The sequence below is a fragment of the Heliangelus exortis genome, chromosome 1 (assembly GCF_036169615.1).
Source record: "Heliangelus exortis chromosome 1, bHelExo1.hap1, whole genome shotgun sequence".
NCBI lineage: Eukaryota > Metazoa > Chordata > Aves > Apodiformes > Trochilidae > Heliangelus > Heliangelus exortis.
The window spans coordinates 188,508,440-188,533,295 of record NC_092422.1 but is presented as its reverse complement, the minus strand read 5'-3'; the positions used below and the strand labels follow the sequence as shown (position 1 = coordinate 188,533,295).

Below are 24,856 nucleotides of genomic sequence, written 5' to 3'. Positions count from 1 at the left end.
ATTTCCCAGTGATAAAGTCCTGGCAGCCTTTCCACACAGTACGCCTAACTTCAGCATCTAACAGGGAAATCCAAAAATTACAGTTGTTTGGGTTTTGAAACTCTGCAGGCATGCCAGTCCCTAGATTTTTTTTTTTTTTTTAATTTGTCGTTTCTATCTTTCAGATAGAATTATAAAACAAGCTTTGTGTTTGCAGGTATTTAAATTGGATATACTTTTAATAAAATAAGCTCTTGTTGACGGATGAGATGTACTGCACTTTCTTAAAGATCTGTATAAATTAGTTTTGAACCTTAAATTTGCAGTATTAGCCATTTTTTCAGTAAAGACAAAGACATGAATTGCTTTGTAGTGGAGGGTTTGCTTTTCTAGTTGCTTTCTACAGTGTGCTTAACCCCAGGTTAAAAAAAACTCTTCTAATGGGCATACTGAAATCTGGATAAGTTGTAATCAAACTTCCAAAGATAAATCCTTGTGAAGTTTAATACCTAGATGATGAGACATCAAGTTTTAAGTCCTTGCTAATGTTTAATTCATTCAAAACAGGAACTTGAAACTGATTTTCCCATAGTAAGGCTAAGGTCAGAGCTGACAGCGTTGCAGAAAACACAGCTGTTTGGCATCAAAAGTGGAGAGAAGAAGACATTTAGAGCTTGCAAACTAGAACTTTCCTAGAGTTTAACTATCATCCTGAACTGGGAAAAAAGTAGGACGACAATGCAGAGAGCAATAACATTTTTTTCCTTTAAGTATGATTTTTTCACAGTGAGAAAAATCATCTATTGGAATAATCTCCCCAGGGAAGTAGGGGTTTCCCCAACATTGGATGTGTCTCAGATTCAACTGGACAGGGTGCTGGGCCATCTTGCCTAGACTGTGCTTTTACCAGAAAAGGTTGGACCAGATAATCCTTGACGTCCCTTCCAGCCTGGTATTCTGTGATTCTATGATTCCTACAGAGGTCACACAGTGACTGTTTGTAGATCCTCCACCTTTCATTTTGTAAGAAGTTAAATGTTGCTGGGGTACCACTTTGAACTGTGCCTGGCCCAAAGGAAGGTGCTGACCAACAGTTCTTAAAGACTTTTAAAATCTTTTCCAGATATTAAATACTCACAGACTCCTAAAAACATTTTGGTTTGTATAAATAATTAAACATTCACCAAGGAAAATAAAGCAAGGGAGACCAATTTTTATAGCCATGTAGTTAGATCATTCATCTAGAAAGTAGGGAACCATTCATCAGTCAGTGTAGCAGTGTATATTTAATTATTGATACAGAATAAGACAGATGTGACATGGAGGCATTTGCAAAAACACAGTAAGATGAGTTGGTGCTCAGGGAAGTCATCTTGGATACAAAAAGCCCCAGTTTAGTGCCCCTGACTGATTCATGTGCATGCTCACCCAAGGCATTTTTGGCTCCTCGAGTAAGTGCATGAAGTGTCTGCACAAAATACTTGGACAGTTGTAGTTTTGACCCAGTAAAGGTCAAAAAGAGTTTTGAACTCACAGAAGAAAAGTCTTGAAATTTAAAAAACATCACCTGTCCAGCTTTACTATAAACTATAAACTATAAACAGAAATGGCTCTGAAGTTATATCTTAAGAGTCTCGCCTGTAGGCAAAACTCATTTTACTTTAAATGTGCCATTGCCTCTTTCTGTTCAGAGCCATCAAACTCTAGTATTATTTCAAGAGAGTGTAGAGCAAGTCTTGCTACTATGAACTGCTTCAGCAATAATAAAAGATGAGTCGGAAGACCAAGCAGGTCAGAGCAGCTTTCCCAGGTACCAGGGGGTTCCCTGACAAGCTACACGCAGTGTTTGCTGTTCACCATTGGCAGGAACATCCCGGCAAGGACTGAGGGCATGGCTGGAGGCAAGAAGGCAGAAATGGCTGTGCAGTGTACCAAAGCAAATGCTAAGCAACAAAAGCAATGCACTGAAGGCAGCTTTCAAGCTGAAGATTAGGGGAGTGGAAAGAAAGCTTGGAGCCACTCTCGTCTTCCCTGACTTCAGCACAGGCGACCTGGCCTTAAGTTGTTAACATTTTGTAAAATGAATAACCATAAACATTTATTTTAAAAGCAAAACAGAGTTGGGCTGCAGTAGACTCAGAAGGAAATTAAATCACAAAAACTGCATTAAGGTAGTATTATGAATCTGGTTTGCACCACAGAAAAGTGAGAGAATCCTGGCCTCACTCACTCACTTAACTAGACCTGGGGTTTAGAGACACTGTCAGTCTGGATTTCCAGCTTTGACTTGGAATTTCCTTGCTTTTTATGAGTTCAAACCAGCTCTGTAATATTATTTTAGCATACTTTCCATGGCTTAATTTTTAAAGTGGGGTAGTAGCTGGGCTTAGTCCCCTGCAGTTATTGTCCTTGGTAATCTTTATGGTTACATAAACAGCTGAGAATTATAGAAGCTGAGCGACCTTTCAGTAAAAAAGAAAATGCCCTCTTTAATTTCACAGGCTCCAAGGCAGGATGCATGGACTTGATACTCTCCTGGCATTCATACAGAATGTTAGCCACCACTTTATGTTGTTTCTGCTTATGGCAGTTTGTATGTCCCAGCACTGGCAACATGCACACATCATTTTGAAGATAGATGTATTGCAAAAGAGAGGAATGCCAGGCAAAAGAAAGACAAGATTGCAGCTACTTTATACGATGTTTAACTCTCTAATAAAATTTTATTAACTGTGTCATGATGTTTAGAAATTAATATTTGTTGTCTTGCTGAGACTTGGATGTGTTAATTTGTTGCGTCCTTGAATTTATAATTTGTCTTTGGTCACTCACACCAGGCTCTTTTCCCACCAGTACATACCCATTGATGTGTCCCTCTTCTGATTCACTCCCTTGTCCCTCAATGCCTTCCTAGTTTTCAGTTCCAAGATTTCCTTCTGCACATTCCTAATCCAGATACACAGAATATACTAAATTACACACCACCAATTATGCCAGCATAGACAGGACCCAATCATCCTGGTAGCTGGAGGTTATTTCATAAATTACATCTGTGATATTATTGAAGAAAGAAGGTGATGGATGCTACAAATACAATAAAACTTGAGTAAGAGAAGATCTATTTAAATAAAGAACATTAAAACCAAAACAGGCTATGAAGTGCACATGAATATATTTGTACAACTTGGTCTAGTTAAAAGGCATCCCCCCTGTGGCACGGAGGTTGTAGTTAGGTGATCTCTTAGGTCCCTTACAACCTAAGCCATTCTATGATTCTGTGATATTTAGTCTTCAGATTAGACGTCTTTAACCATAAAGGGGAATTAAATTAGAAAGAGCTGCCCAAAAGAAGTAGTCAGTGAGGCAGCCTAGCTTGTTTTAAGAGGACCTTAGATTACATTTTATATGTCATCATATAGCATACTTGCCTGACATCACAAGGGACTTCAGTGTATAGACTAAGAAGTCTGTGTCAGGTCTGTATTCTCTTAAGTTTACAAGGGCATAACCAAACAACCTTACCAGTGAAAACGCTGTTATGTGTGTGCTTTTTTCACTTTTCCTTGTTGTTTTTTCTCCCCTTGATGGATCTCTTGCGTTTAAAATATGTATTTCTATATTTGAACCAAATTAGTCAGCTGGTATCTCCTATCATGCAGGCTGTAGTGTTAACCAAGTTGTGCACTTTCCCACCACCACTTGAAGTGGCACAAAAAACTCCAACCATTGCAGGAACAAAACGTGTCCATATATGCAAGTCTCATTTCTCACTCAATACACCCTCCCACCCCCATTCCCATTATCTTCATTGCTAAGAATAGTAATAAATAATTCCACAGTGATAAATTCCATGTGTGACAAATGCTAATGTCACCTAACACAGTGTTAGGAAGTACTCAGAAACTATGGTGACGGTAGCATAATAATGTGCACAGAGTGGCATACAAACTCAATTTACAGAGGGTTTTTTTCCCCCTTAAGTGTGCAGCTCCAAATTTCAGCAATTCAGTATGAATTTTAAATCGCGTTTCTCATGACAATGTAATAAACATTTTTTTCTATAAATTTTTATCACAGCCCATTCTTTTTCTCTCGGAAGAAATGTAGAATTTCTGAAATAACAGAATAATCACTGCTTCCTTAATGTTGTTACTCAATGCTTATACTGTCACTAACCTGAAATAGTTACAATTCAGGAAGCCATAGGTCTAGCTGAATATTTAATCAAGAGATACTCATACACTTGAACCCCAAGTTCCGTGTATCTTTATACAAAGTATGAGCAGCGTTTGATTCAGAAATCAAAGACCAAGTAGCAATTAGAAAGTGTGTCCTGATCAAGTGGCCTCACTGAAATTACTCTTAAGTCCTTCTAGGAAATAGATCTTTGTCTCTTCCTCCTCCTCCTGCCCCTTCCCCTATTCTAGGATTAGGTAATTTTCCTTATTAAATTTCAGGGGTTGTGGGTGAGATTTTGTTGCAGTTACGTATGAAAAATTGGTAAAAGTAACCAAAGGGTAAGTATTGAAGCTGTAGTGGAAGTGGGTAGGAAAGGTAAAGCACTTTTTCCTGGCACTCTTGAGGATATGAGCAGGGGCAAAAAGAGTTGTATCAGTAAACACCTGACTTGGTGAATGTGTATATTATATGGTTAACCATGAGCTCATTTGTGGGTTTTACCTTGGTCAGCCTTATTATCCACACCAAAAAGTAATAGCTGGGAGTGTAGATTACAATCCATACTTTGCTGCAATTCATACTGTGATTGTCTTTATAGAGCATATAAGATCAGAAATAAGGAGTTTAGAGTGTTTTGTGCACTGTTTCCACTGGAGACCAGACAAGCTTTTCTGTTGCACATATTACAGGTCTTCAGGAAAAAAAATAGTCATAGCTTTCAAAACAAGCACTGTGGAAGTCTGATCCTGGTCCCAAAGAGATCAGTGCATCTCTAAACAGAGACTTGGAAGTGATTGGTAGCTTGGACATCTACACTTTCTCATGTACACTGAATTTATCTATTGGTGCTGTGCCTTAGAATTGCTAAATTCAAAGGGGTTTAGGTTAGTTGTGAATATGACATTAGGTCAACAACTCAGTAAATTGTAGTGAGCCTCATGTCAGGGTGAGGCCTGAGAATGTAGCCCTTCCCATCACCTATGCTCTGACTTTTCTGAGGAGGAAATTGGGCAAATGAACCAGAACAAGCTCTGATTAGATGCTAGATAAGGATAAATCAGTGCACCTGTCTGTACAAGGCAAATTGGGCTGTCTCTGTTGGGTGTTCCGAATAAAATTTGTTGACCCAGGTGAGTTGCTTTTTATAAACATTGCTTTAAATGAACAAATCTGAATCTTATCTGCCAACTCCAGTAGTAGGAGCTGTGTAAAAACTCCTCAGCTGCATAAGTAAACTCCAGGAGTCATGGGTGTCTCCAACTCTTACTCTTCTCATACTGAATAATAAACACCAGCAGCTTTTTGATTACCAGAAGTCCCACTGATAGTCTGCATTCTCTAGAAGGTGTTGGGGTTTTTGTTTGGTTGGTTGGTTTTTAAACATTAAAGATTAATTATTTGCATGTATTTCTTTCAACATAACTTGTAGAGTTTGCAATGGATAGTTTTGTAAAGTGGTGGCCTGTTCACATAAGAAAAGTGACAAATTCAGTATATAATTCAAGCATTAGTAGCTGTGCCAATAATCTCTACTAGATAGCTTTGTTTACTACTTTCATTAATATATCATCAAAGGACCGTATCTATCTATACAAATATGTATAAGTATAAACATATTACCCACATGCAGTACTTAGTAGAAAGTAGTACCCTGGTGATGAATTTCAATAGGGGAAAAGAAAAAAAAAAGAATTTGTCCAAGACAGGTGCAGTGCTCAGGTTCTAAGACTGCACTTTGCTTGGCTTTTGGTGTAGGTCCCATGGGTTTCTTTGTAATTATCATTTTTGCAAAGATCCAAATCAGTTCAAGGAGAAGGAAAGTTCAGATTAGGTGGCAGGATGCCAAAGCCCATGTGTTACAGACCTTGCAATTTCAAATACGTTTCCCATGATCTCTGAGAACTTCAGGAGATTTTCTCTGAGATCTTCCAACACCTCCGCTGCTTGGAAAGAGGTGACTTTCAGCTACCAAACTCTGCCTCCTTTCCTGTTCACAAAAGGAACTAACGAGTGTTTCAAGGAAAGTTAAGCAGAAATCTGGTTGTAGGGAATCACACAGCAGAATACTAATTGATTTAAACAAAGCAGGAATGTGTCTGTTACAGCCCCCTTCATTGGGATATGACATACATCTGAATCTTTTTTTCTTTATGTTCTTGTGTTGGTTTTTTTGTCTCTTCTGCTCTAGCCATCAATTTAATGAGTGTTGACCCTGTCAATACCAATTTCCTCTTCTCAGGCCACCACGTTCAGAGTTTGGTGAGCATTCAATGGAGATTTACTGTTGACTGGGTAATTTGAGTTCATGTGTGTGGTGAAAAATTAGTGAGGAGAATTACCCAGAAAAGTGGATGCCATGACAATGCATGTCACCATGGTGTGACCAGCTCTGCTGACATAGGTTTCAAAAGCTCTCCCCCTGTGAAAATGGGGCCTGTTTGCAAATTAATTAGTTTCTGGCAGCAGCTTGATTGTTGACCCAAAGTTTGTAGAGTGGAAAAACAATCAGATTAGTGTGTTCAATATAAAGGCCCAGCGCGGCACTCAAGTGCAGTTTGCCAAACTGTTGAAGCCATGAATAGAGTGAAACAAATTCTTTTTTGAGAAGCCAAGGCAAAGGTTAAGTGTGATGTGACTAGAGCACGCTGGCCGTGGGGCAGCAGGGGGAGAATTAGAGGTTTCAGCCACACAAAAATAGGGAGTGCTGAGCGAGTTGCATTGAGTTTAATGAAATGCACAGCTTCAGACACAAAAGTATTTGGCAATGGTTTAGTCTGTGTTAAAGGGGGAAATAAGATGGCTTTGTTTTAAGTTTTCTTTGTACAACCATGTGGGACACCAGGGACTGAGTCTCTAAAGGGCATTAGAGACACTTCCTGAGCCTCTAAGCTCTGTTTCTAAGCACCTGCAGACTTTGTACCAGTTCCTCCCCCTCCCTACCACAGACTGACTCCCTTTATCTCGAATGATTCAATCCAAGCCTCCCATTCATCACCTCCAATATTGGGGCAGGTTTCTTCTTTTAAATAGTGCTGGTGCTGAGACTCAGGGCAAACATGAGAAATCAGCACTTGCAAACAGATAGACTAACTAAAACTTGTTCTTCAGGTACTGAGACAAAAGACAGATACTAAAAAGTACTACAGGACAGATTGTTAACTGATAATAAATGAGAATAGCCTAAATGCAGCCAAGAAAGACCTCCTGATTTCTACTCACTGCAGTGCTCAGCTCTTTCCATTAATATGCTTTAATTCTTCAATGGCTGGGGTTTTCTTATATATAAATCTGCCTTTCAACATCCATTTTTGGCACTCACTTTTATTTATGCCCTTATAATAGTTCCTTAACATCAAACAACCTCTGTGTGTTTTTTAATTATTATTTTCCCAATATGACAAATATAAAGAAGGAAAAGCTGTGGAGGAAAGCTTGTTCATGAGCAGTTGATACTTATCTGAGCCAGTGTCGTGGACCAGTTGGGCTGGATCAGGATACTTGACAGAACCAAGGGAGTGAGAGGATAGAGCAATTGAGCTTAAAATATGAAAGGCTCCACCACCACATAGCCACCACCCCATCAAGTAATTGAAATGCCACAGCACACCCTGTGGAGTTAATGACGTGAGGATACGACCCCTTAATCTGTTCCTATCGCTTTCCCCCATTCCATAAAAATTACAACTGTTAGTCTGCAACCTATACAAACTTTGTGATTTGTTCTTGGTAATGGGGCTGAACCTAACCCCCTTTTACACTAACATTCCTGAACCGTGAAGTGCCTGTCCCAAAAGGCATCCAGTGTTGCTTGCAATTAACACAACTGATTGCTCAAAGCCGGCACCTGATGTGGCACTTAGCCAGCTGGAAACATAATTGGCTCCTTAGAATGAGAAACATCCACTTGAGAGTAGAGTTTTTGATGATGGAGTTATTAGTTCAAAGTAAGCCAGGTATGTGAATACCTGGTCTATACATTAAAATCTCAGCTTAGTACTAGACACAGCTGAATTAAGTTGCAGACTGAAAGCCTTCCTTTCTCTCTGTCTCCCTAACTTCCTTGTCTCTTTGCTAATGAAAGTGTAAATTCCAGTCTGAATGCTTGTAAGGCTAACTAATTGCTTTTGTTCTTTGGGTTCTTTAATTACAAATCTCAGTAGATGACAAGTCCTCTGCACTAAAGGAAGACATCGCATTTGCACAGTTATAGAATCCCAACACAAATGTGTGTGGCAAATCAGTGACTGCAGATTTATTCATGCCCTCTGGGACCTGTGCTGCCTTTTCAGCTTAGCATGCAATATGATTTAAATTACAGCTTGTGCAGAGCTGTGCCTTGGGATTACACTCCGTGTTTCCAACTGTTTATAGTTCAGTGAGCTTTAACCTCTGTGATTCTGAAAATTAAATAATGTCACGGCTGATATCAAACTGATGGCTGGTACTAGATTGCTGAATACTGTCTTGTGTTAGAAGCCTATTTTTACAACAAAGTGGAAACATCACTGTATTTAAAACACTGAAAACACGTTCAGGTAATTCAACAGCACAATTCAGAAATCACACTAGCAAAGAATTGCAAAGCTAATACTAAGTCCCATTATTAAGGATATATTCCAACGTCTGTATTTAGCAGAGGGTTGTCTGTTGACTATTAGAGAAGGAGTGGGCCTAATGTAATACTTTGCAATTAGGTAGACACAAAGAGCTTGTAAGGTTGAGAAATGTAGATAGAGTGTTGTAGTTAAATTCAGAGTTGTTAATAACTTGCAGATTTTATAGTTTGATTATTTCTGAAATACTATGATATAACAAATCCTACATCTTGAAGACCCTTTTATGTTGTAGTTATAGGACAGCTTAATGTTTCTGCAGCTTTTCAACAGCGAAAACACCTGGTTACAAAACTGTATATTTAATATGGCATGTAATTTCTCAGCTGATTAATTTTCATCCTTTGCAAGGTCTTAATTGATAAAAAAAGTTTTAGTAAATTTGCTTCATTTTATTCTGCAAAATCTTTGTTTTCAATATATATTCTGTTACAGTCCCCCTTGAACCACTTCACTGAGTTCTTTCCCAGGTTCCATCAGGCAACACCTGCAGAACAAAAGAGTGAAACAGATGTCACTAGCAGCATCATTTAGCCTGTAGAGCTTTATTCATTACCATGATGTAAGGACTACAGAACAGGAAGGGGACAAATGGGAGAGACAAATGGATACTTATTTTTCACTTGTAAAGGTAGCATGTTTGACTAAAGCGCAGAGAAAATAAACAAAGAAGCCCCAAATAACTTGTTCACAGAACAGCAGTTCTCAGATATGATGGACAGATGAAAAATAAACAAAACAAAAAAACAACCAACCAAAAAAAAACCCCACCCCCCACAAATAGTTCATCGTTTAATGCCTTTAAATTTTAACAGTGCAATAGATCCTGAACTTCCCATTTTGTCCATTTTGTCAGGCTTCAATGCCTAGCTTCTATGTTTCAAAGTGGCATCAAGAGTACCACATCCCATGCTTTTCTTTTGGATTCTGTGGAATTGTATCAATCTATCATTACTGAATAGCTGGCTGATAAATTTTTTTTTTTAAATAGTGATTTTACTGTGTGGCTCTTTTAAACACCATACAGTAAAAAAGAAATTGTAAGCTTTATGATAACATTTTAGTTATGTCAAGATACGCAAATGTGCACCAGCTACAGTAGCTGACACTCAGAAGCAATGAATATTTCAGATGATGTGATATAGATTAATTACTACATTATTAAAATGTGGTACCACTGCTTTTAATAATCTGAGTCTCAAAAGCATCAGTGTTGTCTGAAAGATTCCATACACATAAGACAGTTGAGAGTAACCCACCAAAACTGAATTGCCAGCTGCTATGCCTTTTAGAGCTTTTTCCCTCTATTCTCAGATCCTTGTCACTTGTGGCTATAGGCTGAGTGTTTCCCATGTTAGGGAAAATCATCTCTTTCAAAGGCAAGGGTTAAACTGTGCTTCTTTGAGACCACCATCTCTTGTACAGCACCCAGCAGAATTTGACATTCCTGTGCACTTAGGGGGCTGCCACAGGCATACAAACTAAATGCAGAAAAAATAGTTCTTTTTCTGATTTACTTTTTAAAGTGATGGCCTGACATGTGTTTTTGTTAGATTCCAGAATTATGAAAGAGAGTATTTTAAACATATATTTATACATATAAATTACATATACTGTTGATAGGTTTGTAAAGTTTTCTGTTGAGCTGAATGCATCAAGATTTGTAGGAAGATATTATTAGATGAGCTGGTGTAAGAAGAGACCAGATAACCTTTCAGGCACAGAGCTTTTTTAGATAATGTTTCAGGAAAAAACAGAAGAGAAGTTATTTTAAGAACAGGATTACATATTTTTCCAATTTACTTCACAGATCTTATGAAGTATTTGATGGCATTCAGTGATAGTATTTTACCTGGGAATATGGCCATGTATCTGAGGATTGGTGTTCATTGATTCTTTTACTGCCATTTGACCAAAACTCAGTGCCATTATAAATAGTAAGAAGTGTTCCACTGCTGTCAGTGAGATCATGCATATTTCCTGAGCTATATGATAACATCTGACACACTGTAAAATCTGACAGTCATGGGGCACAGCTCTCTTCACTTACCTACCCCTTTGGTCACTGTTTCCTATTCTCCTGTTTCTCTTAATGAACTTCCACTAAAGGCAGAAAAAGCTAGTGAGACATAGACTAGTGAGTCATCAACTTTTTTTCACCAGATTGTGCAAATGGTTTGTCATTATTAATAGTTAGTTCTGTGCCATATTTGACATACTTTCAGCTTTAATATATTTTTGTCAGACATGTCAGTAGAAAGCATTCTTTAAAAAAAAGTTCCACAGTTTCTCATTTATTACAGGACCTATATTTCTACTGCATTTCATTCTTTTATTACTTTTTAAATAGTTTTGCTAAACTGCCTGCAATTCCTCTCCCTGCTCTTCACGTATCTAAACAAGTGTGTTGCAAATTCCTCTCTCCTTTTAAAAAATGCTAAAATTTTGAGTGCACTGTTATTCCAATAAGGTTGTCATTCTTAAAAGTCACAAAAATTTAATCAAATATTTTCAAATACTGCTGGTGATTCAAAAAAGGAGGGTTTGCTTGTACAGGGTAAAAGTACATACTGAACAAACAGACTTTGAGGAGAACAACTTTGTGACAGATCAGTGCAAAAGGCAATGTTGCAAGACTTTTCTATCTGAAGCAGCTCCATAGATTTCATCACACATGCTATCAAATACTTTCTCCGTATTTTTTTTTTGGTTGGTTGTTTCTTTTTTAATTGAGTAGATTCACATCATTGATAAAAGTTGGGTACAAATCCTGTTAGTACCTTATGTTTACTGATTCTAAATTAATTTAGAATCACATACTATACTCACGTGACTACTGCAAGAGGTTGTCATAACTGATGCTATCACACTGAATACCTCAGGTGCTGAGGGGTTTTGCTTCCACTTGCAGATGCCTTATTGCATTTTATGTTGCTGCTCTGTACTGACAGATAGTTCAAACCAGTCTTTCACCCAGCCCTTTCTTCAGTCTCTACTGCCATCCCTCATTAATCTTACTCTAATGGATTTTATGTCAAGTTGCTTTGCACTAGCTGTAAAAGTTAATTATAACAACAAAACCTTTTTCATAGTTGATAAAATTGCCTCAGTTTTCTAGCCAAATCTAAAAGATTTAACAAAGAAATTAAATTACAGGAGATAGGATAGGTTAGGAAATTGCTACAAGAAGGTTGTCTCCTGGATCACTTCTTGGGAACTGTGTCATGTTGATAATTTCTCGATGAATGATCATCCCTCACTGAGAACTGAGATGATGGCAGAGTCCTTTCTAGTTTTTTGACATGATGTCTAGGAGGAGATAGTTTTTTACAGCTACACAACCCCTTCCGCACACTTCAAATTGAACCTGGCAGTACAAAATTTGGGAGTTTTCTTCCTGTTTTGAAAATATATCATTTTTGACACAAAGGCCATATTTTTTTTTTCACATTGTAGGCATAAAAAAGTAATATATGTGTGGGTAGGTGGTTTTGTAGGAGACGGTGTTGTGCACTGCATGGAGCTGACAGGAATTTTAAGAGTTCAGGTTTCAGGAGGTGTATGGAGGCTGAAGGTATACTGGTCAGACCATTGTTGTTAAGGTGGGGTTTCATGGTTTTGCCAGTCATGCTGCTGAAGGATGTCCCACTTTCCCTTCAGTGTAATGTGTTGCCATGTTAATCCCCAGCTGCTCCTCACTCTGAGCTAGGGTCTTGTCTTCTGCCATCGTGCTGTGTAAGTAGTTTGGATGATGGTATTGCTGAAGCATGATCTCTCTGCCTTCAGAACACTTTCTTGTACCCTCTGATTTCCAAGTTGCAAAGAGGAAGATTATTACATCAAGACAATCATACATCTCTCAGTGTTCTGGAAGGCCTGAGAAAATCACATTAGTGGAGAGGAACAGGTTAGGTCTCTTGAGTTTTGGGTCATCTACCATAAACTGCTTTGGGAACCACCAGGTACTTGTGCTCCACTTATGAATCACCACAGCTTACAGCTACAGCCTGCAGCATGGCTCTGATCCCTACAAGTGTGTAACACCCCAAATCAGAAATATCTTTTGTCTTCAGTGCTTCCATGCTCCACTTCCTTCCCTAATACATCACTTCTTAACATAAAGACTATGATATTTAGTTTTTGTCACACATCCAGAGCTGTAAAGATGTAGGTTACACAGTTAAGGCACAGGCTTTCCAGTGTTTTTATTTCCAAGCATCAATGTCAAAAACTTCAGATAAATGACTGAGAGCGGAAAAAACAGGCTCTTAGCTGGAACTCTCATTAGCTTTTTCTGCAGAGAGGCTAAGAGATACAGAGAATTGAGATTAAAGTATTCCTAAATGGAGGCAATATGCTGCAAGCCTTTCTTTCTGTTCTGTGAAGGATGGTAGTTTTCTCAGTTGCTCAATTATTCTCTCTGAGGGACAAGTAAATCAGTTTAAAATAAATTGTGTTGATAGATGTACAACACCTTAAAACTTAGTCAGCAATGGAAAAGAGGTGTTAATTTTGGTTGTTGTTCTGTAAAAAGATAATAATCACCTCTTTTAAATTAAATAGGGTGGGTAGATCATAAGCATTGTATTGTGAGAAATCTAATTTACGTTTAGAATTAAGCTGTAATTTTACTGAACTGTTGTGTTCACTTTTCTTCACCATATAATTAGCCATTACAGAGAATCAAAACTATTGTTGTCTCTTTAGAAAAAAGGCCTCAGAAACTGATAATTGCATCAGAGATCAACATGTTCTTCATTCCCCTTCCTGCATGAGCTAAAATGTGAATCCCAAGAAATATTCATAGCGAACTGTGTTTCTAAGGAAAAGGAGAGAGAGCGAGCTTGGGATGCTGGCACTGCCTGGAGAATTAAGTCTTGGCTGGTACTCAGAGGTTCATTGACGCTACTTTAGAGGTGTTAACTACATCAAATTAAGGTTGTGCTCCCATTGAGGTCCTTTTGGTCCTTCAGCACAGAGGAGGGGCCAGGCCGAGCCGCCCTTCTCTCCCATCTCCTCCCGGTCACCACCGCTTTCAACCCCTGTGGGAGGGCGGCTGCTGCTGCTGTTCTCGCCTTCCTTCCCTTTCCCTGGACCTGACAGGCTGCCTCTACAGGACACCTGGTGGCTCTTCTGGGGGTGTGCCCAGAACCCTAAAACCCAGGCTGACCTTACAAACTACTTCACTTCTCCCTAAAGCTGCCCAACCAGCATGGAGTTCTTTGCCATCTTATGTTATTAATACACTTGATGATCTCTGCTTTTGTCCTAACTATAAAAAATTCTCCTCCATTTAATACAGATTTAACATCTCTCTACAATGAGAAGTTTCCATGGGGGACAGCCATGTTCAAAGCACTGAAACCCCTGGGGTATTGGATTCCTGCTTGCACTAAGTTGTGGGGGAATTTACACATGTAGAAAAGCATTGTGCATCTTTTTTTTGTGTTTCTTTTTTGTGTGTTAGGTTGCTATTGCATCCATGTATTGAAATATGGAAAAGTGATATGTTAATACTACTTTTAATACCTTTCATCCATCCTTGAAAAGCTGTAGTCTCTTTAAACAGTTAAAAAAAATAATTCACACAGGTCAGCACTAAAGCAGAACAGCCAGATTCTGCAGAAAGGTAGATTTTTTTTCCTGACTTCTGAAAACAGTTTAGAATCAGAAAAAAAAAGAAAAAAAAAAGTAGAATATGTATGCAGTTGAAAATACAAGAGATTTTATCTAAACCTTTAATTTATCACCCTGTATTATAATCTATGTCACCCAAGTTGTTCTCACTAGTCTTTGAAAAACTAAAAAAAATATAATTGTTCCTCAGCATCACTCTGGCTTGACTCAAAGACAAACTGCTTGATAAGTATGATCAGTCTTTAAAACTCTTTCTGATGAGAATTTCCATTGCAATATCAGTGAGTGACCATAGTGCCTCTTACCCATTTTCAGCTGCCAGCATCTCAATCATGCACAGCAGGCATACCACACATCTTCCTCTGCCTACCTTGTCTTTAAATCACATCTCTACTCTGTGGTCCATGTCAACATCTGACAGTAAACTACCACAAAACCCTTGTATTCAGTCCATAGCAGCCACAGGTTATCCCTTGTCCTAGGAGCATTCCCACCTTGAGGATGTGGTCTGATGCAATCAATATTGTTGCAGAGCTTCACTCTTAAGTGCTGAATCCACCAGAACTCCTCTGTGTTTGCCTGAATCATCAGCAACAGGAGGGATCTGAAAGTTCAGGAATTAAAATGAAGGGCCTTTGGAAGAACACCACTAAAAGCTTTGGTGTTTTGTAAACTACATTTGCATGTGTAATAGCCCAAACCAACTCAGCTCTCTCATCATCATATATTAAAAGCTTTGTCCTCTGGTGACCTTGCCGAGCGTGCCCGTGGCAGACGGCTCTGCTGTGCACTGGTGCTGCAAGTCCTCCTCTCTGTGGGAAGCAGAGCTTGCTGTGATTGCAAATTCAGATTTTTTGAGGACAGGGCTTGGCTCTCTTTTCTGGGTCTCAGTGGACAGGCACTGTATGTGTTTATCAACTCCCAAGTAGCTGTCTATTTTTGTTGTTGTTAAATTTTTAATTTCAGCTTCCCTAGTCTTGTTCCTCTCCTCAGGGCCCCAGTCGCCCTTCAGTACTTTTCATTGAATTATAGCAATTGCAGTTTTACTGAGCATAAAATTTCCCTAGTTTCCTAGAATTTTCTTGCTGTGAACTGATAAATTAGTCATTTTGGCCATAAATATACAATAAGAGAAGCATGCAGTTCAAACTTTTTATAAAACATTTCCTGAGAGAACTGCCCTTTGGCTCCTGTCAAGTGATGAAGAGATGACCCCAGCTTCTGTTCCTTGAGCTTACTCCGTCTTGACAGATATAGGTAATTTCTGATGCCTTCAAGTTTATAGATCTTCACTAAAATGCTAATAAAATTCAGTTAGAAATCCAATTTCAGACTTTTAATGTTTTTTGCTATTGGGGCTGCATGTATGTTTGTGCAGTTGTTCCTTTTGAAGAGTAACATTTGTAAAAGAACCAATGCAGATCGATTTTCCTTAGCTTTTTCTCAACCTGAATTGCTGAGACAAGCAAAACATGTTTCCATTACTTAACTAAGCAAACAATGGCATATAAATCATAGAGGCAGCTGGACCAAGGTGTCGTTTTCATAAAGAGCCAGATTTCTCATGAAGGACAGTTTAATGGGCTGCTGCCAGGGAAATGTCTGCAGAGCTGGGAATTGCAGGAGGGCACACAAACAGTGACGCTAGAAAGGTGTCATGTATGAGCTGAGAAATAGCCCTACAGCCAAGACCACTGGAAAAAGGATACCGAAAAAGGTGTGTGCTTTAATAACTTGCTTCTCAAAGCTGATTGTTTTAAATAAAAATCCAAGTTTTTATTTTTAGCTTGTTCACATTGGCTGCAAGATCAGAGACGTGTTTTTAGCTGCAATTTTATTTTGATCATGTTTATGCTGTGGCTTTGTTTCTCCTTTGATCATGCTTAAACATGTTTCAGACATGTTGTTTGATGTGTGCTGTTATTAAAGCACTCTTCCACATTGTCTGCTTGTGGGTTATTTGTTTTGTATTGTTTTGTTTTTAAGCAATGATTCATTTCAAAATATTTGCTTTCAAATTATTTCTTAAATTAATTTTCCCAACTATGCTTTCTGGACATTTAGTCAGTGGCAGACTGCTTTTAAACAAGAAAGTGTTGAACTGTTGTAACAGCATTTTTGAGTGCTTCACAGACTGGAGACAGGCTTAGGGACACAGCATACCCCATAATTCATACACAGAAATTTCAAGTCACCCTATCTATCCACAATAGCTGCAGCGCACTGACTTTTACAATTGTCACCAGTGGGTTTAGATCAAAGTCCCACATTCCATTCAGTAAAACTTGCTTGAAGTTCCCGCCAGCACATCTTTTGTGGCTGTGTTAAATGTAAGAAATAGGTCAACCCTGACTGAATCATTTTAAACTTCCCATGGGGACTCCTTGATACCGAACCTGTTTAATTTTGCAGGCTAAGACAGGGCAGTCTCAATACTTGAACACACATATTCCTGGATGACATTCTTTCTACTGCTGCATGGGTGAGCAATTAGGAGAGCCAAGGAGAAGTTCCTCATCTGTGGACAACATCTCCTTTCCTTTCCTCAAAGAAGAGCAGTAAGAAAATGCTACATAGTCTATGGAGAGGGTTATGTTGCGTGACTGCCGGCCATCTGGCTGATTGATTCATCATGACCCTAAACAGTTAGTTGTAAACACGGCCTGAAGCCCTGGAGTTAAATGCAAGGATGCATCAAGCCTCAGGCAAGTCAAACAGCTCCTTTGCTAATGAAACAATAAAGCTCACACTACAGATCACTAGTTCACACCACAAACTTCTAAGCATTATAACCTACGAAATTACTGACTTCTCTTCCTCTCCCCAAATGTTATATATTTATATATGTTGTGGCTTTTATGATTGTTATATTAATTCTGAAAATAAATTAATTTATTTCTGTATGCAGCAGAACACATCTAGCCTCTTCTTTATTTGCTTCATTGCATAGACATAATCTGTTATATGGAAGAGGGAAGAAAAACCAGCCACCACCAGGTAACAGGAGTAAGGGCCCTATGACATGAAGGGCCACTCTTTTATTGGCTAAAGCATATAAGTTTAACCATATGGTGAAACAGACTGAGGTTTTATCAGTACACCAGTGTTACTCAATAAAAACTGTTCCATGAGGTACAGTGGCTGTGTTCTAATATTAGGCTGTGTGATTACTTTATTTTCATTGATGCAGTTAGGATTATTAATCACTAATTAAAAATCTGAATTCATCCCAGATGAGCACTGGTTAGAAATGTATACAAAGCATATTTTGATGCACTCTGGCTATAGCGTTCATGCCTTCCTCACATCCTTCTCCTCTGCTACCACTGATGGAATTGTTAGAAATAAGTATTTTCAGTTTCTTAAACTATTTTTCTATCATTCTTGTGCCAGTCCTCTTTAATACTACACTCTCTTACTATTTCTAGGTTCACTTGCAAAATTATGAGAGGGAAAGAAAAGAATAATAATATGCTAACCGAGGGCAAGTTTATGTAACCCATACTGTATCAGCAATGCTATTGACTCAAGTGAGACTCCCCACAGTATCTTCAGAGGCCAATGTAAAGTTAGAATTTTGATGCCTGATAATACAGTGATTTGTTTTAGAATTTGATATCTTGTGATTTACAAAACCCATTGCACTAGAAACAAATCATTCAACCATTTGGGAATGTATTTAGGTTTTGGTTGAATGATTTTTTTTTTACTCTTTTCATTAAGACTTTAAGACTGTAAAAACAAGGTATTCAGACAAGAGATTCTCCAGATCCAGTAGCCCAGACAGTGTCTGCTAATGGGTATCCTCTTTCTCTAATGTATCTTTTGACAGGCTGCAATTCCGATTTTTTCAAGATGTAGCCTTATGTTTCTTCTGGTACAAGTTGCATTCAAAGCCCTAGTACATTTTATATAAAATAACAGATATTTACCATGGTACAATATAGTCTAGATATTACTTATCTTGGGCTTTGTGCCAGTGTAACTTGAAGGCTATTAAGTGCATACTTGAAAGAAAGGAAATTGCTTTGGTAGCTTAAGTTACTGAGGTTTGTGTTTTCAGATGTTTTTTTATGTTTTCAGATGTCTAAAAAGATTTATTTTAATCAACAATAGGTAATAGACACAGTCCCACAGAGATCTGTTCTGCAACTGTTGTTGTTCAGTGTGTTTGTAAATAAGCTGAAAAAGAGGTTTAGCAACAGGATGAGAAATTTTTTTATGATACTAAGTTGTTCAGCATTGTGAGACAAAGGAAGACTGTGAAGACTTACAAAAGGATCTTATGCAACTGGATAGCTAAGCAATCAAATGACAAATTGAATTATTCCTGATGAATGATATTGTGATAAACCATGGGGAAAACCATTAAAAATGATGCCCATCTTCACCTAAGAAATGGTGGGCTGTGGACTGAGCATTACCAATGAAAAGTGAGGTTCTGAGGTTATATAGTACATGAAGTTCCATGAACATTTCAAATTACTGCTTGGGAACTGTTGAATTCTAATTAAATGTTAGGAATGAATAGAAAAATAACAGCAAATTCAACAGAGTATTGCTATAGCCCTTGTGTAAGAACATAACTCATCTTGAACACTGCTGGTATTTCCAGTACAGGAATTAAGATGACAATGTTGGAATATGTATCTTGAGCTAAGTAAACCTTGGTTTAATCCAGTATGGTAATTCTGATGTACTCTGTGTCTCTGTGTGTGTGTATATACATACATATGTATATATATATATATATATGCATATCTATATATATACACACATAAGAATATATATATGCACACACACACAAAATTCTGTGGAATACACACATATAATAAAAAAAAAATCTAAGTGCATGCATGTATATATTTATAAAAATACATTCAAATCTGTTGCTTACAAACACTGCCAGCCTTAATAAGGCTATGGGTTTCACAGGACAGCTACTGCAAACTGATAAAACAAAGTAAAAATCATTATTTCTGTAATTATATAGCAATAAACATACACTGAAAAGATGTTAGTGCATGACACTAAAATAGCTTATAACTTCACATAGGAACAGGACTCTGAGTGGATAAATATAGTCCACATTTAATTATCCCAGCAGGATGTAAAATGGTTATAAAACAGATTGGTAAATCTGTTGGATATGCCTTCTTTTTCCAAATATAGTGAAAGATACCAGCTGAAGTATCTTTAAAATACAGTGCTGAGCCAGATTCACCACTGGTATGAGTTTACTGTTACAATTGCTGTAAAATTCTCCCCCAAAACTACTTTCCACCATTTTTGACATAACCATCAGTATGCTTTCCTTATAATCATATAATGTTGCCACTCTAATTTTCAAGAAATAAAGGTTTTCTTTGAAAAAGAATATTTGAAAAAATAAAAAGACATAGTATTTCAGTAACTTGAATAGAATTCAAGAATGTACTTCTTTTCTCAAAATGGGACAAAATTTGGGGGGCTTGGGGTATCATAGTGTGGAAGTAAGCAAAATCAAAACTGTATTTTTAAATGTTTTTGTCAGTAACACATTCATACTTGTCTACACATAAAATACTTTACTTATATATTCAATGCACTAAATATAAGAGGAATGTAAATTTCACACATTATTGGGTGACAGTGCACCTAACATGGATGTATTTGCCATTCGATGCAAAGATTGATTCTTGGGAAGCAAAATCACAATTCATTTGTATAAGGAAGGCAAGTGGTTCAGCTAATGGAGTAATAACATGCACAATGGCAATTTCTTCTTAGATCCTAGATTTATTAGTGCTCACCTGATACCAGAGAGCGACAATCCAGAAGATGACAAAATCTATTTCTTCTTCCGTGAAAATGCCATTGATGGGGAGCATACTGGAAAAGCCACTCATGCCAGAATAGGGCAGATCTGCAAGGTAAAGTAATGGCTTCTTCATATGAGATTAAATACACTTGCAGGACACTTCACAAGTGATTTTACAAACTGCATTTTCTTTCCTGTAAACTATTCAGTATTAACACTGATCCTCTCAAGTGAAAAACAGGGGGTGAAACACCCAGATGTATACTATTCAGTTCTTCCCTTTTGGGGAAAGCTTTACAAACTATGATGTTTTGTTCAAAAAGTCATAGGCGTCTTCTCAGGCTTAGGATGTATCTGCAAAGAGAGAAACTTTCACAGGAAATTTGATACTTCTAGGCAGGCCAAAAACATTTGAAGAACTGGATTTTTAAATCCCACATTAGTGAACAATTTTAAAACAGGGAAAGGAAGATTAAATGAAGCTTTTGCTTAAGCTTAGCTGTAGAAATGGGCAACCTCTCAGAAGTCCCTTAATGACTGGAGATTGAATCATATATCCATGCTGATAGACATCCAAATATTTTTTTTTCTCACAAACTTTTAAAAAGAATTTCTACAAATTGAACTGTATTAATAAATGTTGTAGTTTTGGCAACTATGATATGCACAGTAAATTTCATGCTAATCCATAAGCAAAATTTTAATTTATCTCCTCAAAACCTGTTCAAAAAACCAATTACCCTGTAAGTATGGCATAATTGGTGCACTTTTTTCATAAATTTTTTAGCTATAAAACTCATCCCAAGTCTTCTGGCACTGTTATCTACTTTGTCCGCTTATAATTTCATATATATTTTGCTGCTACTCAGTTAAGAATAATGAACTCCTTAGGCTTCACCAGAACACAGCAGGCCTGGGAACTCCGCAACAGAATACTTTGCCTGTCTTTCTTCAGTGTTATATGTGTATTACAATATATAAGGAAGTTTGGGATTTATTTTTTTTTTTTTTAATTATGTGCTATACAGAATTAGTGTCTTTGGCAACATAATAATGCTTTTGTATGTAGAAGTTCAGTTCTTTTCTCTCTTTTCGATGATTATCATCTTTTGGTTATTTATTTTGTTAGCACTCTGCTTCTTCTAACAAAGACTGTTACCACATATTAATGCAAAATACTTTTGTTATTAGAATGACTTTGGTGGGCACAGGAGCCTTGTTAACAAGTGGACAACTTTCCTCAAAGCACGGCTGATTTGTTCTGTGCCAGGCCCCAATGGCATTGACACACACTTTGATGAACTACGTAAGTGGCTGAAATGGCTTTGAATACAGACATGTTTTCAGATATTATTCATATGAATTTAACTTAGCTTTTGTTTTCCATCTCTTGTTATTGTTACAGAGGATGTGTTCCTAATGAACTCAAAAGACCCTAAAAATCCAATAGTCTATGGAGTGTTTACAACTTCCAGGTATAGAATGTATCATTTTACTTGCATGGAAACTTGGGTGGCTGCTTGTTTTAAAGAGGTCTCTTTGTTGAAAATGTTTTTAAAAACACAAATTTTCTTAACCTTTGAACTGAGAAGCCAGTGGCAGTAAGAGGTAATGAATTAGGTTTCTTTTCTTATGAGCAATGTACGTTGTCACTCCAAAGCAAGTAATCACAAAGACTATCAGTTTCTCAGGCTGTTTTAACTGTTAAATTGGATTTTAATTGTGGGATTCAGAATTTGTAGCCCTTTCCACACAGACTTGGAAAAATAACACAAGCGTAAACTTTTCTGAGGGCAGGGTGAAATAGAAAATCTGTGGTGTGAGAAATTGGCTATTCAGGGAGGTATTAGTAAAAAAAAAACTGCTGAAATTAATGATCTTTCAAAAGTTCTGTTTTTGTACCACACATAACTGTGACTTAAATGTTTTGGTTTCAATGTGCTTTCACAAAGACCAAAATTATACTTGCAGCTTTGGATTGAGGAAGGTTTGTAGTACTGGTTGCATTTCTACAATTATCCGTGAAGGAAAAAAGTTTTAGTTTATAAACAGAAACAATGTAGTGATAACCAGCCATAAAAGAGGCAGATTTATAATTCCTTCCTGTCTTCTTTAAGAAATCTCAAATTAAGAAACAACACTGAAGTTTGCTTGTGTGCTGCCCAAATAACAGAAGAGACCAATAAAAAAAAATAGAGAAAAATGCAAAGTTAGGAAAGAATTGAATAGTCCTCTAGGGTTGACCACATTGGAGTTTACTCAGAAGGCTTTGTCCTTCTGGGGACAGTATGTTTTAAATAGTGAAATAGCAGCCATCTACTTAGGAAAATGTCTGAGACATCGTATCTGCTATGCTGAGCTTTCATGGGAAGTGTGTTAGTATTGCTTTGAGAGCATGTCAGAGGTTTGGTAATCAGCACATACAATAAATTAAGAAGCAACAATCTGCTATTTCCATGGCTCTTCCACTCAATTAAACCGGCTGATAATTTAAAGAACTTGATACGATTTCTTCTCCCCTCTTTTTTAGCAATATCTTCAAGGGCTCAGCAGTGTGCATGTACAGCATGACTGATGTGAGGAGGGTATTTCTTGGTCCCTATGCCCACCGAGATGGCCCAAACTACCAGTGGGTTCCCTACCAGGGTCGAGTGCCATATCCACGTCCAGGAACTGTAAGTACCCTTAGAAATATAGCAGTCTAAAAAGTGAAAACTATGAAAAATATTTTCAACTTTTACATGGTCCTTCAGCTGAGATCCAGGAAAGAAACTGAAAAAGACAATGACATGGACAGGGTGGCAGAAAGGAAAGCTAACAGTTCCTCTGGGTCCAAAACTTCCTGATTTTCATGTGAAATATGAAACTGCAATAACTGCTCCATTTGGATTTTAATTTTGGCATTCATGTTAACAACTTCAGCAGAAGTTTGATCAATGTCTGGAGGATTTACCAAAGTCAAATGTTTAATAAATTACTCTGCATTATCCTTTCCTTGGAATTTGTCTTTGTTCCAAATATTTGCTGAACCATTCTTGGTGAGAATGAACAGAAAACAGAGCATCTGCCAGGCTGTTAAGAAACTTCGAGTTGTTCTTGACATTAATTTTAGCACAGTAAGACAGATATTTCTGCAGTGGATGATGGAGTGACTGTAATAACTTCTGACTTCCATCAGCATTTTTTTAAATCTATGCCTTTACCTGTTTATTGTTGAAGATATACTAAAATATCAATATATTTAAGATATCCACATTGACATCTTTTTGATGTCATCACATTCTAGAAATACTTAACTGCCTCTGAAATTACCAGCAGCCTAAGAAGACATGACAGTTATGAAAAAAGCATTAGCTGTATACACTGGAGGTAGTTCCTTAGCTGATACAAATCATCTTGTCCCATTTAAATTCTTAAATATCATTGCTGAAGATATACATGTATACATATAAGCATACAAATGTAATTGTAAAAAATTGTAGAATTATAGAATTTTTTCCTAGATGAATGTGATCCCAAATTATGCAATTGTACATAGCCCTGCAGTCTCACCATGTAGTGCAAAAGGTCATGGCACTGTAAATGATGGTAATTCAAGAGTGTCTGAGGCCATCACTTTCTCCTAACCCACTGCAAGTGACTCTAATCCTGGTGTCTACCATTTTGAAAAACACTATTTTTTTTCCTTCATGGTTGCTAAAATAATTCTATTTTAACAGTAGGATAAAACTGAATTTCAAAATGCAAGACATTTTTGGCTGCAAATAAGCTTTTTATTCTAAAGCAAAATAACTGGATGCATTTTCAATGGTTTGAAGACCTGTTGAGAATAGAGAAGAAAATTTTTTGAAGTTCCTTTACATGTCAGACTTGTAGCTTCCTTTTTCAAGAAATGGGAAAGGGAAAGGAGAAACAAAACCTGAGCTTCTTACAGTGATTCAGTCCCAGATCTCACTGCAGTTAAGTGTAGAGAAGACCATAAGTCCTCAGGTGTCACTGATAATGAACTGGGAGCTTAAGCCCAGGTGTGCCCACTAATTAGGGCCTGCCCCAGCCGGAAATGGGCGGGGCTGAAGGGCTAGGTAAAAGGCATGCTCCCAGAAGCAGAGTCAGAAGCAGATGAAGATGCCTGAGGAGAGGAACAGCAGGAAAGAGCTCCTGGAGAAGAACCGAGTCCCCGAAAGAAAGAAGGCTCGCTGCAACAGTTAAGCACTGCTTCATTATCTGAGGGATTTAAGGTGTGAGATGCCAGTAAACTTGCATCTGGTGATTTGCCCAGTAAGAGTAAAGAAAAGTTAATGATTCTTTCGAAAAGTCAAAAAACTTGGTAAAAATTCTACATCAGCATCACATTTAACAAAGAAGTTGCCAGCATTTTTCCTTTAAGATCTATAGATTTTTTAAAATTACTATTTCTTTTTTGTCGTTGTTATTATTTTTTAGCCATTTAACAATGTTTGGGAGGATTTTTGTTTATACCTCATCTTGAATGAAGTACCTCAATCTGAATTCATATCTGACTATCATATATTCATAAATATGAGATATATATATATCATATATTCATATCTGATTCAGCTAACAGCTCAAGTTTTCTCTGCTTCATGGTTCCAAGAGTCTATCTTCACTTATGACAAAACACCTACTG

General features: G+C 37.5%; 1 protein-coding gene across 1 annotated transcript in view; it reads left to right on the top strand.

The window, feature by feature from the left end:
• SEMA3A (semaphorin 3A) overlaps window positions 1-24,856 on the top strand; it is a 165,727-nt gene that overhangs the window by 108,542 nt on the left and 32,329 nt on the right. The window contains exons 7-10 of the mRNA XM_071734053.1: window positions 20,178-20,320; window positions 21,400-21,514; window positions 21,614-21,683; window positions 22,739-22,883. Of these exons, the coding sequence (XP_071590154.1) occupies window positions 20,178-20,320; window positions 21,400-21,514; window positions 21,614-21,683; window positions 22,739-22,883 (473 nt within the window). The remainder of the gene's footprint in view (window positions 1-20,177; window positions 20,321-21,399; window positions 21,515-21,613; window positions 21,684-22,738; window positions 22,884-24,856) is intronic.